This window comes from Ochotona curzoniae, unplaced genomic scaffold (genome assembly GCF_017591425.1).
Source record: "Ochotona curzoniae isolate NIBS_2020 unplaced genomic scaffold, NIBS_Ocur_1.0 contig_66, whole genome shotgun sequence".
Lineage (NCBI taxonomy): Eukaryota > Metazoa > Chordata > Mammalia > Lagomorpha > Ochotonidae > Ochotona > Ochotona curzoniae.
Genome location: NW_024466512.1, coordinates 21,224,125 through 21,239,444, shown reverse-complemented (window position 1 = coordinate 21,239,444; position 15,320 = coordinate 21,224,125). Strand labels below are relative to the sequence as shown.

The 15,320-nt window shown below is 45.1% G+C and overlaps 1 protein-coding gene across 4 annotated transcripts in view; it reads right to left on the bottom strand.

Moving 5' to 3' along the window:
* ARMH3 (armadillo like helical domain containing 3) overlaps positions 1-15,320 on the bottom strand; it is a 186,506-nt gene that overhangs the window by 155,342 nt on the left and 15,844 nt on the right. For all 4 annotated transcript variants that reach the window (XM_040992253.1, XM_040992251.1, XM_040992250.1 and 1 more), the window contains 4 exons: positions 13,233-13,345; positions 11,793-11,849; positions 11,539-11,685; positions 6,180-6,287 (listed from right to left, as the gene is read on the bottom strand). In XM_040992253.1, the coding sequence (XP_040848187.1) occupies positions 6,180-6,287; positions 11,539-11,685; positions 11,793-11,849; positions 13,233-13,334 (414 nt within the window). In that variant the 5' untranslated portion in view covers positions 13,335-13,345. The remainder of the gene's footprint in view (positions 1-6,179; positions 6,288-11,538; positions 11,686-11,792; positions 11,850-13,232; positions 13,346-15,320) is intronic.

Genomic DNA, 15,320 nt, shown 5'->3' with positions numbered 1-15,320 from the left:
AGATGGGGTAGTGGACAGCATATCCAGGTACACATGGAGGATACGGCAGTACATTTGAAACTGCAGAGGACACCTGGTACCACAACAGAAGACAGAGGACACAGAACAGACCAAATCGATCAACTATCCCAGCCAAGCACTGTCAGTGAAAATCTGGGCAAACGGAGACTCTAAGTCAGCCAGTAGATTCTGGAGAGATTTCATTGTGCCTGGAATGGTGAGACCAGCAGCAATTCAAAACTGTTGCACTATCAAAACCACTTTAGTACCCTCAGAGCACGCCCCACACCAGGGACCCTGGGAAAGGTGGGAGCCTGGGTGGGACTGCTTCTTTATCTCCTTACTTATCCCAGACATAGGGGAAAAAAAGAGAGAGAGAGAAAGAGAGAATGTGGAAACAATGGTCTTATCCACTTTTCTGTAGTCCTAATCAACTATGTAAAAATTATCAAAATAAAATAATAATTAAAAAAAAGAATAAACGCACAGAACATTTAAAGCACCCACTATCCTACCAAACAAATGTCTGTAGCCAAGGCCCAGTGCAGTTGCCTAGTGGTTAAAGTCCTTGCCATACACACACCTGAATCCCATATGGGCGCTGGTTTGCATCCCGGCTGCCACACTTCCCATCTAGCTCCCTTTTAGTGGCCTGGGAAAAGCAGTCAAGGACAGCTCAAAGCCTTGGAACCTTGGAAGAAGCCCCGGCTCCTGGCTGTGGATCGGCTCAGCCCCAGCCACTGCGGCCACTTGGAGAGTAAAGCAGTGAATAGATCTTTCATTATGTCTCTCCTTCACTCTGTATATCTGTCTTTCCATTTAAAATAAATAAATCTTTTAAATAAATAAATAAATAAAGCTGAAGAACCCAGGCTAATTTAAAGATGAAACTCCAGTGTTACAGGAGAGGGAACAAAGTAATACTCTACTTCAAATGAAGAAAGAGAGTGCCTGCTGCAAGGCCAAGCTGAAGGTTCAGAAAAACCTTTAGTTCAACTCAAAAAAATATGTATCTTCTCTGTAAAACAGTGTGATTTTAAAGGATGTGAGAAAAATAAGACTATGACCTTATTCTCAAGGTACTTTTATTATAACAGGAAGAAAAATAAGCAGCTTTAAAAAAAAAAAAAAAAACAAAGATTTATTTCTATTGGAAAGTCAGATAAACAGAGGGGAGAGAGACAAAGATCTTCCGTTCAATGCTCCACTCCCCAAGTAACTGTAATGGCCAGAGCAACACCGATCCGAGACCAGGAGCTCAGAGCCTCTTCTGGGTCTCCCACACGGGTGCAGCATCCCAAGGCTTTTGGGTCATCCTTTACTGCTTTCCCAAGCCACAAGCAAGGAGCTGGATGAGACGCGGGGCAGCCAGGATTAGAACTGGCACCATATGGGATCCCAGTATGTGCAAGGCAAGGACTTTAGCCACTAGGCTACCGGGCAGGGCCCGAAAAATAAGCAGGTTTGATTTACTGATTACTACAACACAAATATAAACAGAATAAAATCAGTTCAAAAACCACATATTTCAGGTAGCTCAGGGGTGAGTTATTGGTTGAAAAATCAGTAGGAATAAAACTTGAAAAGGTAGGAAAGATGTTCTGCCTTGCAGTTAGGATGCGGGCTATGCCTGCATCCAACACTGACAGGGCTGGATTTGATTCCTGACTTTAGTTTCTTTCTTATTTTTTGAGTCGCTGCTTAGTTAGCTCCAGGTTGAACCCACTGTTCTAGGACACGAAGCATTGGTAAAGATTCCCAATGACAGTAACTCTTCCTTTGTAAAACTTGTAATCACTGAACAATGCTGACCACCAAATTCAATCCATGCAAAAGCTATGGCTTGGGGCTTATCCTGCAGAATTATATCATGTTACCTGATATGATGATGGATCAGGAGAAGGGTCACATTAAGCGAGCCATTGCATTAACTAGCACTCAAGAATCATAACCGGGGGTAAATTCTGTGAGGGATGTGTGGGCCACATCCTGTGAAAATTTTAGCCCCACTGGTTATTCCAAGAATTGGGGTGGTGATGGACTAAGCTAGGTGTGACCAAGGAGCCTGCCATCAATCACAGGTAAAGGAACCCACAACAGTCTGGACTGGTCAGGGCAGCAGCACCCGAATGTGCATCCTGATTAAGGTGTGGGGAGGGCTGGGCTACAACGTTCACCAGCTCATACAAGGCCAAATGGAAGGCCAGACTGTGCTGGGCACTGGCCTAAACCCAATGGCATGTATGAGAACTGAGTCTGGGAGTGGGTCAAGTGGAGGAATTTGGGAAACTCCCTTGGCGAGTCATAGCTCCTGCTGGTGAGCATGTGGTCCAGACCCTGGGGTCGGACAAGCTGGGAAAAGTAGCTCCAACAGCTGGCTAATGTGTCAATTGGTAATGTAACAGAGTAGATCAGGCAAGACTGAGCAAATCTTAGCCCACAAGCAAAACTAAAGACCAGGAGGGAGCACAGGTCATGCCGAGCTAGGCTCTTGCACCTACTGGTCTGCGTGAGCCAGGAACGCTATGCCACAGTGTCTAAGGCAGAGGTCAGGACAGGTAAGGGGCTGTGCCAAGCTTAGTCAGAGCAACCACTGGCATGCATGTGATCTATGGCTGGGAACAGGCCCGGCTGGGGAGCTAAGGGGACAACCCCAGCTGGACTGAGGTTCCCACCTAGGGGCGTGTGACCTGGAATGGGGGCTGCGTTCTGATCTGGAAACGGTTGTAGACTCCCTTGGCACAAGTGTGGACTGGGATTGGATGCACCGAGCTGAGCCAGACCCCAATACCCTCTGGTGTCCTGGAGGACCGGGATAGATGTGCGATGGACTAGGCAAGGTCTCAACCCCCTACTGACCCATGTGTGAGCCATATGTGGGTATGGACAAACCATGGCTGGGCTGAAACATCCAACAAGAACCAGTTTGGGTTGAAGGCCAGCCAGGAAAAAACACAGTTCCTGCTATGACAGGAGGTGGACTGAGTAGGGCTGGCTCATGGACCCACTGGTAAGCGTGAAACCTGGCACTGGGAGAGGTTCTGAGGAAGGAGCCTGGGCAACTCCTCTGGCAGGACACAGACCCAGCAGGTAAACGCAAGAAACATGATAGGAAACAGCCCAGAATAGGCCATGGAAAGTTACCCACTGGCATACATTTGGCATGGGTCGGGGGAAGACCAGGCTGAATCTGTCCATGTCATCCACTGGCAAATCCAAGCACCAGAAAAGTGTGGGTCGAGCCAGGTTCGGTTGCAACAAAGACTAGTGCACAATATGGAATGCCAAGGTGACGTTGCCAGTACCGGATGTGACTGCAGCGCCCAACCAGCAAGCGTGAGAACAAGGGGGCAGTGCCGGCAGGGGAATAAAGGGTGATTCCTTTGCTGGATGGCTACTCCCGCTGGAGAGCATGGGCTGGGATGGGGGCAGACCAGACTAGGCAGTGCTATAACACCTGTGTGCCTCATGTGGACTAGATCAGGGAAAAGCCAGGCTGGGCTAATTATTCCTACTGGTGCAAACAAAATTAGAGTGGGTGAGGGTTGTTTGGGCTTAGCCACAGCATCAGTGGCAAGAAACTGGCACTAGGGGCTAGTTCTGTCAAGTCAAACCACAGAACTACCTGGAGAGTGCATAATCCGGGAGTGGGAGAGACCTAGGAGGGAAATAGTGGGCTCATTCCTCTTGGGGTACCACTTCCACGGGAGGGCATAAAACTAGGACAGTGGCTGGGGTGGAATGGGGTGTTGGACAGACTGGATTACTGCTACACATACTGGCAATCCAGGGTAGGGGGCAGGCCTGGTGGGGGTTATTGCAGGTCGCTCCAACTAGGCTGCAGCTCCCACTGGTTTACGTGAGGGCCGAGTATGTGCTGGGCAGAACCAGGCTGGACTGCAACACCCACTGATTCCGGTGGAAGTCGGGAGTGAAAACAGAACCAACCCAGCAATTGCAAACACTAGCTGCTCAGGGTGATGGACTGTGCCGGGTCCTGTACTTGCTAGCACATACAAGAATCTGGTTTGAGAACACCTCAGACAGTTTCTTTGGAGATCTCCCCAATCAAAATGCTGGACTCAGAAGAACCCTAACCAAGAAAAGAGAGAAGACAGAACAGGTCAACCAACCATCTCAGCTGTATCTTAGCAGCGAAATACGGGGCAAACAGAGACTCTATGATGGACTATGTCAATCAGTGGATTCTTCAAAGACCTCATAGTGCTTGGAGTGGCAAGATTGGCAGTGATTCATAACTGTTGAAATATCAAACCACCTGAGCAAGAACCTCAGAGCATACCCTACATCCGGGACCTGGGGAGGGTGGGAAATTGGGTGGGCCTTCTCCCTTAATACCCTCCTTTAAGCATGAAGGAAACAATGTGGAAAAAATAATAGTCTTACCCATTTTCCTGTAGCCCGTGAACCTTTTTACCCTAATTAACTATGTAAAGATTGTCAAAATATAATATAAAAAAATTTTTTTTTTTTTACAAAGACAGATATACAAAGAGGAGGAGAAACAGAGAGGAAGATTTCCGTCTGATGATTCACTCCCCAAGTGACCGCAATGGCCGATGCTGTGCCGATCCGAACCCGGGAGCCAGGAACTTCTTTCCAGGTCTCCTACATGGGTGCAGGGTCCCAAAGCATTGGGCCGTCCTCGACTGCTTTCCCAGGCCACGAGCAGGGAGCTGGATGGAAAGTGGAGCTGCCGGGATTAGAACCGGTGCCCATATGGGATCCTGGCATGTTCAAGGAGAGGACTTTAGCCACTAGGCCACGCCATCAGGCCCGATTCCTGACTTTAGTTCCTAAATCCAGCTTCCTACTGGTGAAGACTAAAGGAGGCAGTGGTGCCAACTCCACTGGTGGTGGTGCCAACTCCAGATGGTGTGGATTGCCGCCACCTACACAGTGGTCCAGGATTGAGTTTCCAACTCCACTTTGATCCCTCACTACTACAGATATCTGAGGACTAGGCCAAAAGATTAAGGCTGTTTCTAAGTGTGTCTGCCTCCGTCTGCATCACCACCTCACCACCAGGTCTACCAAATTGTAAAAAATAAATAAATACATCTCAAAAAGTTGAGGAGGAAAGCAATTCTACACAGGTATGGCATGAGCAAAGATACATAAAAGGGACCAGTGCTGTGGTACAAGTAATTCTGCCACCTGCAACATCCACATCCCCTATAGGCTCTGGTTTGTGAGACAACGGCTCCATTTCTGATCCAGCTTCCTGCTAACAACACACAAAAGCAGAGGAATATGGCCCAAATGCTTGAGACCTAACACCACATTCTTAAAAATGTATGGTTATGGGCCCGGCATGAGGCCTGGTGGTCAGATCCTTGCCTTGCATGCACTGGGATCGGACACAGATGCCAGTTTATGTCCTGGCTGCTCCACTTCCCATTCAGCTCCCTGCTTGGGACCTGGGAAACCAGTAGGGGATGGCCCAAGGCCTTGTGACCCTGTACCCACATGGGAGACCTGGAAGAAGCTCCTGGCTCCTGGCTTCTTCAAATTATTTTTGAAGTTATTTATTTAAAAGGAAGAGCAGGGCCTGGCGTGGTGGCCTAGCAGCTGAACTCCTCACTTTGAATGTGCCTGGATCCCATATGCCACTGGTTCTAATCCTGGCTGCCCTACATCCCGTCTAGCTCCCTGTTTGTGGTCTGGAAAAGCATTAGAGGATTACCCAAAGACTTGGGACCCTGCACCCACATAGGAGACACAGAAGAAGCTCCTGGCTCCTGTCTTCAGATTGGCTGAGCTCCAGTCATCACGGCCACTGCAGCCATTGTGGCTGCTTGAGTAAGTGAATCAGCGAATGGAAGATCTTTCTCTCAGTCTCTTCTTCTCTCTGTAAATCAGACTTTCAAATAAAAATAAATAAATCTTGTAAACAAAAAAGTATGATTATATGATACAAATAATAAAAGAAAACTATTTGGTCTTTATACAGTAGGAAAAGGATGCCTTCATCCAAATCTGAACTTTATATTTTCCTTTATTCAGATAAACTGAATGTGAATATATATATACACACACATATACAAAGTTTAAGATCAAATGCAATCATTAATATCTGAATCCAAATGTACAGATGGTATCCACAGACAGCAGTCAAAAGCAATTAATAACCACGACATCTACAACTAACGTCTCACCTTCATGCACAGCTCCGCCTTGTCAAAGCCCATCAGCATGTTGATAATGTCAAACCCAGAGGTAGACTTATTCTTTTGATGAACTCCTCGAATGAGTGCACACAAGGTCTGCCAAGATAAAAGAAAATTTTTTCTAGAGAAGAAGTCATGGACCCAGCATGGTAGCCTAGTGGCTAAAGTCCTCGCCTTGCACACACCAGGATTCCATATGGTCACTGATTCTAATCCTGGTGGCCCCACTTCCCATCCAGCTCCCTGCTTGTGGCCTGAGAAAGCAGTCGAAGATGGCCCAAAGCATTGGAACCCTGCACTTGTGTGGGAGACACAAAAGATGCTCCAAACTTCTGGCTTCAGATCAGCTCAGTTCTAGCTGCTGCAGCCACTTGGGGAGTGAATCAATGGATGGAAGATAAATAAAACAAATCTTTAAAAACACACACACACACACACACACACAATTGTTTTAAATCTTAAGTTCAGGGGCTGATGCTGTGGCTTAGTTGCTCAACTTCCAATCCAGCTCCCTGCTAATGGGTCTAGGAAAGCAGCAGAAGATAGCCCAAGTGCTTATCCCCCTAAACCCACGTAGGAAACCCAAAACAAGCCCCTGGATCCTAGCCCTGTGGCCACTGGAGAAATGAAGCAATAGATAAAAGATCCCTCTCTCCCTATCCCTCCTCCCCTTTCTGTAATTCTGCCTTTCAAATAAATAAAATTAATATTTTTTAAACTTTAATTATAATTCCCATCCACCACAGAGTAGCTGTGAGAACCAGGGCACATGGCTCAGCTTTCTCATCTATAAAACAAGAGTGATAAAAGTATTATGCATCTTCAGTACAGCATGGTAGCCTAGTGGCTAAAGTTTTTGGGAAGTGAATCAGCAGATGGAAGATCTTCCTCTCTGTATATCTGACTTCTCAATAAAAATAAAATTTAAAAAAAGATAATAATAATAATGTAATATGTTTTTATGGGTCACCAAGGAGCTCAATGTCAACTTTCTTCTCCTGAAATAAAACTTTACAATTGATGCCTTCACAATGAGTCACAGTGATTACGGGATGCACAATTTCCAATTTTAATTGAGCCCCTATCCTCAAACTATTACACTCAGACAATCATTTGGTACAGCACCCGAAAGGCTTGTATTCCAAAATGAGTAGGTACAAGACATAGGTCTGAAGTTGCTTCCAGTCTCCCATTTATATTAGTACCTACAGGGAGGCATCCGTGACAGCGTAAGTTGTTGGGTCCCTGTCACCTACACGGAAGACCTGGTCAGAGTTCCTGCCTCTCTAGGCTTGTACCCAGTCCAGCCTCAACAGCTGTGGGCATTTGTGGAGTAAATCAGTGAAAAGAAGACCTCTCCTTTTTCTCTGTGTTGCTCTGCCTCTTAAATAAAAGCAAAATAAAGAAACTTAGGGCCTGGCATGGTAGCCTAGCAGCTACAGTCTTAAATGGACTTTATGGAGCTTATATGAACACCGGTTCTAATCCCGGCAGCCCTGCTTCCCATCCAGCTCCCTGTCTGTGCCCTGGAAAAGCAGTCGAGGACGGCCCAAGGTGTTGGAACTCTGCACCTGTGTGGGAGACCGGGAAGAAGCTCCGGGCTCCTGGCTTCAGATTAGCTCAGTTCGAACACTGTGGCCATGTGGGGAGTAAATCAGTTTATGGTCAATATTTCTCTCTGTTTTTCCTCTCTGTATATCTGCCTTTCCAATAAAGATAAAATAAACGAAAGAAAGAAACCTAAGCCTGATCTACCAATGATTCTAAAAAGGGGGGTTTTATAAAACTCATTTTATTTATTTTTTTAAAGATTTATTTTTTATTATTTTTTTATTGGAAAGGCAGATATACAGAGAGGAGAGACAGAGAGGAAGATCTTCCGTCCGATGATTCACTCCCCAAGTGAGCGCAACGGGTCGATACTATGCCGATCCGAAGCCAGGAGCCTCTTCCGGGTCTCCCACGCGGGTGCAGGTTCCCAAAGCTTTGGGCCGTCCTCGACTGCTTTCCCAGGCCACAGGCAGGGAGCTGGAAGGGAAGTGGGGCTGCCGGGATTAGAACCGGCGCCCATATGGGATCCCAGGCGTGCAAGGTGAGGACCTTTAACCACTTGCGCCACCGCGCCAGGCCCAAAAACTCATTTTATTTTTAATGGAGAGGAATATTTACAGAGAGAAAAAGATACTCTGAGAAAGATTTTTCATCTGCTAGTTCACTCCCTAAATGGCTTCAACAACTGGAGCTGAGCCAATCCAAAGCTAAGAACTGCCTTTGGGTCTCCCACATGGGTGCAGAGTAAGCTTCCATTACTTTCAATCAGAGCTAGTGGGGAAGTGAGCAGGTGGGACATAAACAGGTACCCATATGGGATACCAGCACATGCAAGTGGAGAACTAGCCAATTGGGCCATTGCACTGATGACACCCTCTATTTTTTCCTTGTGTGTGTGTGTGTGTGTTCTTTTAAAGATTCATTTATTTTTATTAGAAAGTCATATTCATTGAGTGAAGGAGATACAGAGAGGAAGATGTTCTGTCTGCTCAATCACAACCCAAGCAGTCGCAATGGCGAGAACTAGGCCAGTCCAAAGCCAGGAACCAGGAGTTTCTTCTGGGTATCCCACATGGGTGCAGGGTCCCAGGGGTTTGAGCCACCCTCAACTGCTTTCCCAAGCCACAGCATGGAGCCAGACGGGAAGCAGGGCTGCCAGGACACGAATTGGTGCTCATATAGGATCCTGGCACGTACAAGGTGAGGACTTTAGCCACAAGGCTACTGCGCCAGGCCCCCAATCCTCTATTTCCTTATGGATTTTTCATATTCTTAGTTTGATAATCACTGCCCTAAACACTTCAAATCAAGGCTATGTTGGACCTAGCAGAACATAAACATTAGAAACTTCAGGACATGGCCTGGCATGGTAGCCTAGTTGCTAAAGTCCTCCCCTTGCATGCACAGGGATGCCAACAGGCACTGCTTACTATCCCAGCTGCTCCACTTCCCATCCAGCTCCCTGCTTGTAGCCTGGGAAAACAGTCAAGGATGGTCCAAAGCCTTGGGGCCCCATACCCACCTGGGAGATCCGGAAGAGACTCTAGGCTCCTGGCTTCAGGTTGGCTCAACTACACCATTGAGGCTACTTATTTAGGGAGTGAATTACTAGACAGAAGATCTTCCTCTCTGTTTCACCTCCTCTCTGTATATCTGACTTTACAATAATAATAAATGAAACTTAAAAAAAAACTTCAGAACAGTATTCAATAACAATTTACCTCCAGGGTATTGCATTATTTTCTAGACACTGCCCTACAAATTAGGAGCAAAGTATTGAGTTAAAGTATCCAGGAAACTTACAGTGAAGGTCTACCAAACATGTGATGTGATGTACACTACTAACCCAAAAAATAGCTACTGGCTAAATCCTCCTCATGATCTAGCATGAAGAACAGCAAATCCTGCTTTGTAAATATTTTCTTTTTTTAATCTGAAAGTCTGGAATCAGAAAGACAGACATTTTTCAATTCACTTTTTCACTCACCAAATGGACAATGAGTCTTACGTCTTCTCTGAGGAGTTGATAAAAGCCCTCTCTCCAGAGTGGTAAATAAAATAAGCACATAAAATATTACCTGTAATTTTTTTTCAGTGATTCAAGGACCCCCTGAAGCCTCAGAATAAGAAGCTCTGATCAGTTAAAACTACTCTAGTTGACACCAACAGAGCAACCTTCTCCACAGGGAGCCTGAGGCATCATCCAAGGACTGTCTCCCGCTCTCTGGGGCCAAAGTAGCTTGACAGCAAGGAGGGTCCCTCTCCCTTTTCTACTCTGTAGGCACAGGAGGGGAAAAAAAAGAATAAAACATATGTCCCACTCATCTTCCTCCATACCTGACCCTCCCGACCCTAATCAGAGGCCCACATGGGCATGCATTTCTCTCAACTATGTAAAAATATTAAAAGTAAAATTAAAAAAAAAGAAAAAACCTTGAACTGGGGCCAGTGTTGTGGCACATCCAGTTAAGCTACCACCTCTAATGCCAACATCCAACTGCAGCAGGGATTCAAGCTGACCCAGCTTCCGATGCAGCTCTCTGCTTCTGATTCAGCTCTCTGCAGCACTGGGAAAGAAGATGATGCCCCAAAGCATGAGACCCTACCACCTATGAGGCTTGAACCTCAGGCATTGCAGCCATCTGGGGAGTGAGCCAACAAATGGAAAGTATCTATTATTATTATTATTTTACAATTAATTTTTTCTTTTGGGCTCAGCATGGTAGCCTAGTGGCTACAGTCCTCATCTTAAAAATGCCAGGATCCTATATGGGCGCTAGTTCTAATCCAGGCAGCCAGCTCCACTTCCCATCCAGCTCCCTGCTTGTGGCCTGGGAAAGCAGAAGAGGACAGCCCAAAGCATTGGGACCCTGCACCCACGTGGGAGAACCAGAAGAGACTCTGGGTTCCTGGCTCTGGATCAACTCAGCACCAGCCATTATGGTGACTTGGGGAGTGAATCACCAGATGGAAGATCTTCCTCTCTGTCTCACCTCCTCTCTGTATATCTGACTTTGCAATAAAAATAAATGAATCTTTTAAAAAACATATTTTCTTTTTATTGGAAAGTCAGATATACAGAGAACAGGAGAGAAATATCTTCCATCCACTGGTTCACTCCCCAAGTTGCTGCAACAGCTGGAGCTAAGCTGATCCAAAGCCAGGAGGAACCCAGAGCTTCTACCGGATCTCCCACACAACTGCCGGGTTCCAACGCCTTGGGCCATCCTCGACTGCTTTCCCAGGCCACAAGCAGGGAGCTGGATGGGAAGCGGGGCCTCTGGGATTAGAACCAGTGACCATATGGGATCCCTGCACACAAAAGGCAAGAATTTAGCCACTAGGCTATCCTGCCAGGTCTGAAAGGTATCTTCCTTCCTCTCCCTCTCTCCTCTCACCTTGATTTTTAAATATATAAATCTTAAAAAAGAAAAAGAAAGAAAAGAACTTCTGATCTAACAAGATAATACTGTATTAGAGTCTCTTCTAATTTTTGCTGTAGGTTAACAATCCTTGCCTCACATTCCTTTCTACCGCTTCCTTTCCAGAAGTTAACAACAAGAGTTCTGTCACACAATCAGCCTTGGAATTGGATCAAATTACACAAATGGACAAGATTATAGCTATGTCAACTTGTTTACACAAGAGGCTAAACAAACATGCCAGAGATATCTGATTACTTAAAAGAATTTAAAGGGGAAAAAAAAAACCTAACAGCAAGTCCAAGTACTTAAGAGTACAACATACATTAACTTTTTTCCTATGAAACAAAATCCCAGGGGCTCCAACCTTGTACCTGCAAAGCATTGACAACTCGAATTGGATGCTCCTCTCCCAGAGCCTGGATGCAGTGTTGAAATAAGCAATTCACATTGTCCTTGATCTTCATTAATTCCTCACCATCAAGAGATTCCAGCTTGCCTTCGAGGTATTCCAAGTTCACCTGCCAAGGAAATGAGGACAGTCTGGGTGTGATTTGATTTTAGCGCCAAGGACACAGGGAGGGCTTCCTACATACCAGCAGAACCCACAGATGCCATGAGGACTTACCTTCATGAGGAAGAGCTCCTCCCAAAACCGAGGGCTGAACTGGCTGGGGTCTTCCACCTGAAACCAGATAATAAGCACTTACTTTCCCAGCTAACACCAAAAGCACTTAGAACACTACACTAAATTAAAGTTACCTGTCAATGTTAACTTCAGAAGCGCTGAGTTTAACAACTTAAACCAGTGTAGGACCGAGATCATCTAAGCAACACAGCAGTGGTTTTCACACCAGACTTATGGACAATTTCAACCTATCCCTCGACTTGCCCTCCCTCGTGGGCTTCTGCATAACAGCGTTTTTTTGTTTTTCTTTATGGATTATTTTTAAGTGGAGCTTTAAAATTTATTTATTCTTATTTGAAAAAATGCAATTTTATTTATTTGAAAATTTTATTTTTAAGATTTATTTATTTAATTATATTGAAAGGCTGATTTTACAAACAGAAGGAGAGACAGAGAAAGATGCCATCCACTGGTTCATCCCCCTCTTAAATGACTGCAATGGTCAGAACTGGGCTGATCCAAAACCAGGAGCCAGTCACTTCTTTCCTGTCTCCCACATGGGTGCAGGGGCAAAAGGACTTGGGCCACCCTCTGCTGCTTTCCCAGGCCAGGTAAGAAGTGGAGCAGTCAGGACTCAAACCAGCACCCATATGGAATACTGGAGTTGCAGGTGGAGGCTTAGCCTATTACAGCATGGTACCAGAATGGAGCATTCTGTTTTTCAAACAGAGCTTTAATATGCTCTGTTCTTAATGAAAAAGGTAGACAAAATTATGGTACTAATTATTCAGTACCATAATTAATGTATTTGAAAAGTAGAGATACAGAAAAAAAGGGAAAAACAGAGGTCTTCCATCAACTGGTTTACTACCCAAATGGGAACAGTTGGGGATTTGCTAATCCTTCACCTTCAAGCACTAGCAACTTATATGGGTACCGGATCAAGTCCCGGCTGTTCCATTTCCCATCTAGCTCCATGCTTAAGACCTGGGGAAACAGTGGAGGATGGCCCAAGTTCATGGGACTGAGTAGGAGATCAGGAATAAGCTCTTGCAGGGCTCCTGGCTTTGGATTGACTCAGCTCTGGCCATTACAGTCCTTTGGGGAGTGAAGCCACAGACAGAAGAGCCTTCCTTCTGTCTCCTTCTCTCTCTCTGGAAACCTGCCTTTCCAATAAAAATAAATAAATCATTAAAAATAAACAAATAAATAATCATTTTAAAAGGTATAAATAAACATTTTTATTTCTAAATAATTGGCCTCACCTACTTCATTATATAGAAAACTAACCAATGTACCAACAGCAAGGTATTTTAGTTGATTATATTAGTTATTCTGAGTTACTGTGGCAAAGCTAAGAGTAAGAATTTGAGTCAGGTGGCTCCTCATCAGGACACTAAGGAGTCCAGCTGTGCACTACGCCGGGGCTCAGGGCCTTACCGTGAAGATCTCATCATACATCAACACTACTTTCTCCTTCAGGGGTTTCTTGGATGCAGAAGACTTCCGGAGCAAACCTCCCCGTTTCTCCACCTGTGCCATAGTCAGAGGATCTGGGAGAAGAAAAGCCACATTTTACAGCAGTAAAAAGACTCCTATGCCATACTATAATGATGGATACATATCATATGCCCAGACCTACATAATAGCATACCAGGCATGAATCTGGATGTTAACCATGAACTCTAAGGTGTACGCAAATATAGGTTCATCAATTATAACAAACACCACTGTGGAGGGGGGAATGTTTTTTTTTAATGGTTTACTTATTTTTATTGTAAATTCAGATATATATATAGAAAGGAGGAGAGAAAGAGAGGAAGATCTTCCATCTGTTGATTCACTTCCCAAGTGACTGCAATGACCGGAGCTGCACCAATCTGAAGCCAGGAACCAGGAACCTCTTCTGGGTCTGCCACTTGGGTGCAGTGTGCCAAGGCTTTGGACCATCCTCAACTGTTTTCCCAGGCCACAAGCAGGGAGCTGGATGGGAAGCGGAGCTTCCAGGATTAGAGCCAGCACCCATACGGGATCCTGGCGTGTTCAACACAAAGACCTTTAGCCACTAGGCCACCACACCGGGCCCGGGAGGACTGTTAATGGGGGATATTATGGATGTACACTGTGATTTCTCTGTGTCTTTCTCTCAATTTTACTGTGAACTTAAAAAAGCTCAGAAAAAAAAAAGGCTCCAAGAAAGAAAAGAAAACCTCAGTCACTGTCAGAACGCTCTCCTAGATGCTGGAAAGTCAAATGAAACATTTCTCAACAGGAAATTCTTCCAGGAAGGAGAAATGATAAAGAACCAAGCCATAGATCTTGTACATCTGCCAAGATTCCTCTGCTGACCTGGTAACATCAAGGTTTAAATCATCACTAGACTAACAGCACAACACGTTTTATATCCTTTAGAAATGTGCTGGTGGGCAAGGCTTAAAGCAGATCCAAAACCAAGCAGGAACATGTAACTGGCTCCATCAGTAATGGGCCTGGCTGGATAGTTGAGGCTGATGGAAGGCAGGAGGGCAGCTGCTGAGCACACACTGCCCGCAGACAGATGGTGAAGTTCAATTTCAAATATTGATCGAGCCGAGGACCATTAAGGCAGGAAGTGTGCTGCAGACTGATGTGCCCCATTGATTTCCCCAAAGTAAGCAGGTCTTCGTCACCACAAACTACTTGGCCTTCACTGCCTTATAAATCACACTGCACTTGACTGTCTCCACCAATTCTGGAAAGAGACTCAGGGCAGAAAATAGCAGTGAAGCGCCCCAAAGTTAAATTCTACTTTAAAATAACTGAATATAAATTGCTGCTTTCAAATATAACTGTATATACTTGTAACATTACTGCAGATCAAACTTCAGGATTTTTCTTAATTCTTTACAGAAACAATTCCATGAATCATGCTCAAACATCCCTATCTTAGGAAACATAGTTTCAAATTTTCTTTTAACTTGAAACTCCACAGGAATCCACTATGAATGTATACATATTTTCTCACCTCTCAGATTATTCCTATTGTTAAGTTTCTCTCTTTCTTCAACCTAACCTGCAGTTCTGAAACATAATTGAGACATGCACACACACACACCACCCACCTCAATCCTATCACTGTGAAAGAACAGGTTAAGCTACAGCCTATGATGATGGCATCCCATACTGGTACCAGTTTGAGTCCTGGCCGCTCCAATTCCAATCCAGCTCCCAGGAAAAGCATGGAAGATGGCCCACGTACTTGGGCCCCTGAAACACACCCAGGAGACTGAGATGGAGTTCCCCTAGGCCACTGCAGCCATTGGGGAAATAAACCAGTGGGAAAGAAAGTTATCTCTCTCTCTCCTACTCTCCTTCTCTCCCTTCCTCCCTCATTGCCTTTCTATCTAACTCTGCCTTTCAAATAAATAAAATAAATCTTACAAAGGGTGAGGGGGAAGCAATGGATTTTGGATAAGCTTGATTTTACTTCCAGAGAAATTCAAAACAAATTTTTGTCCAATGATTTTTTGAAAACACATACTCTCTTTC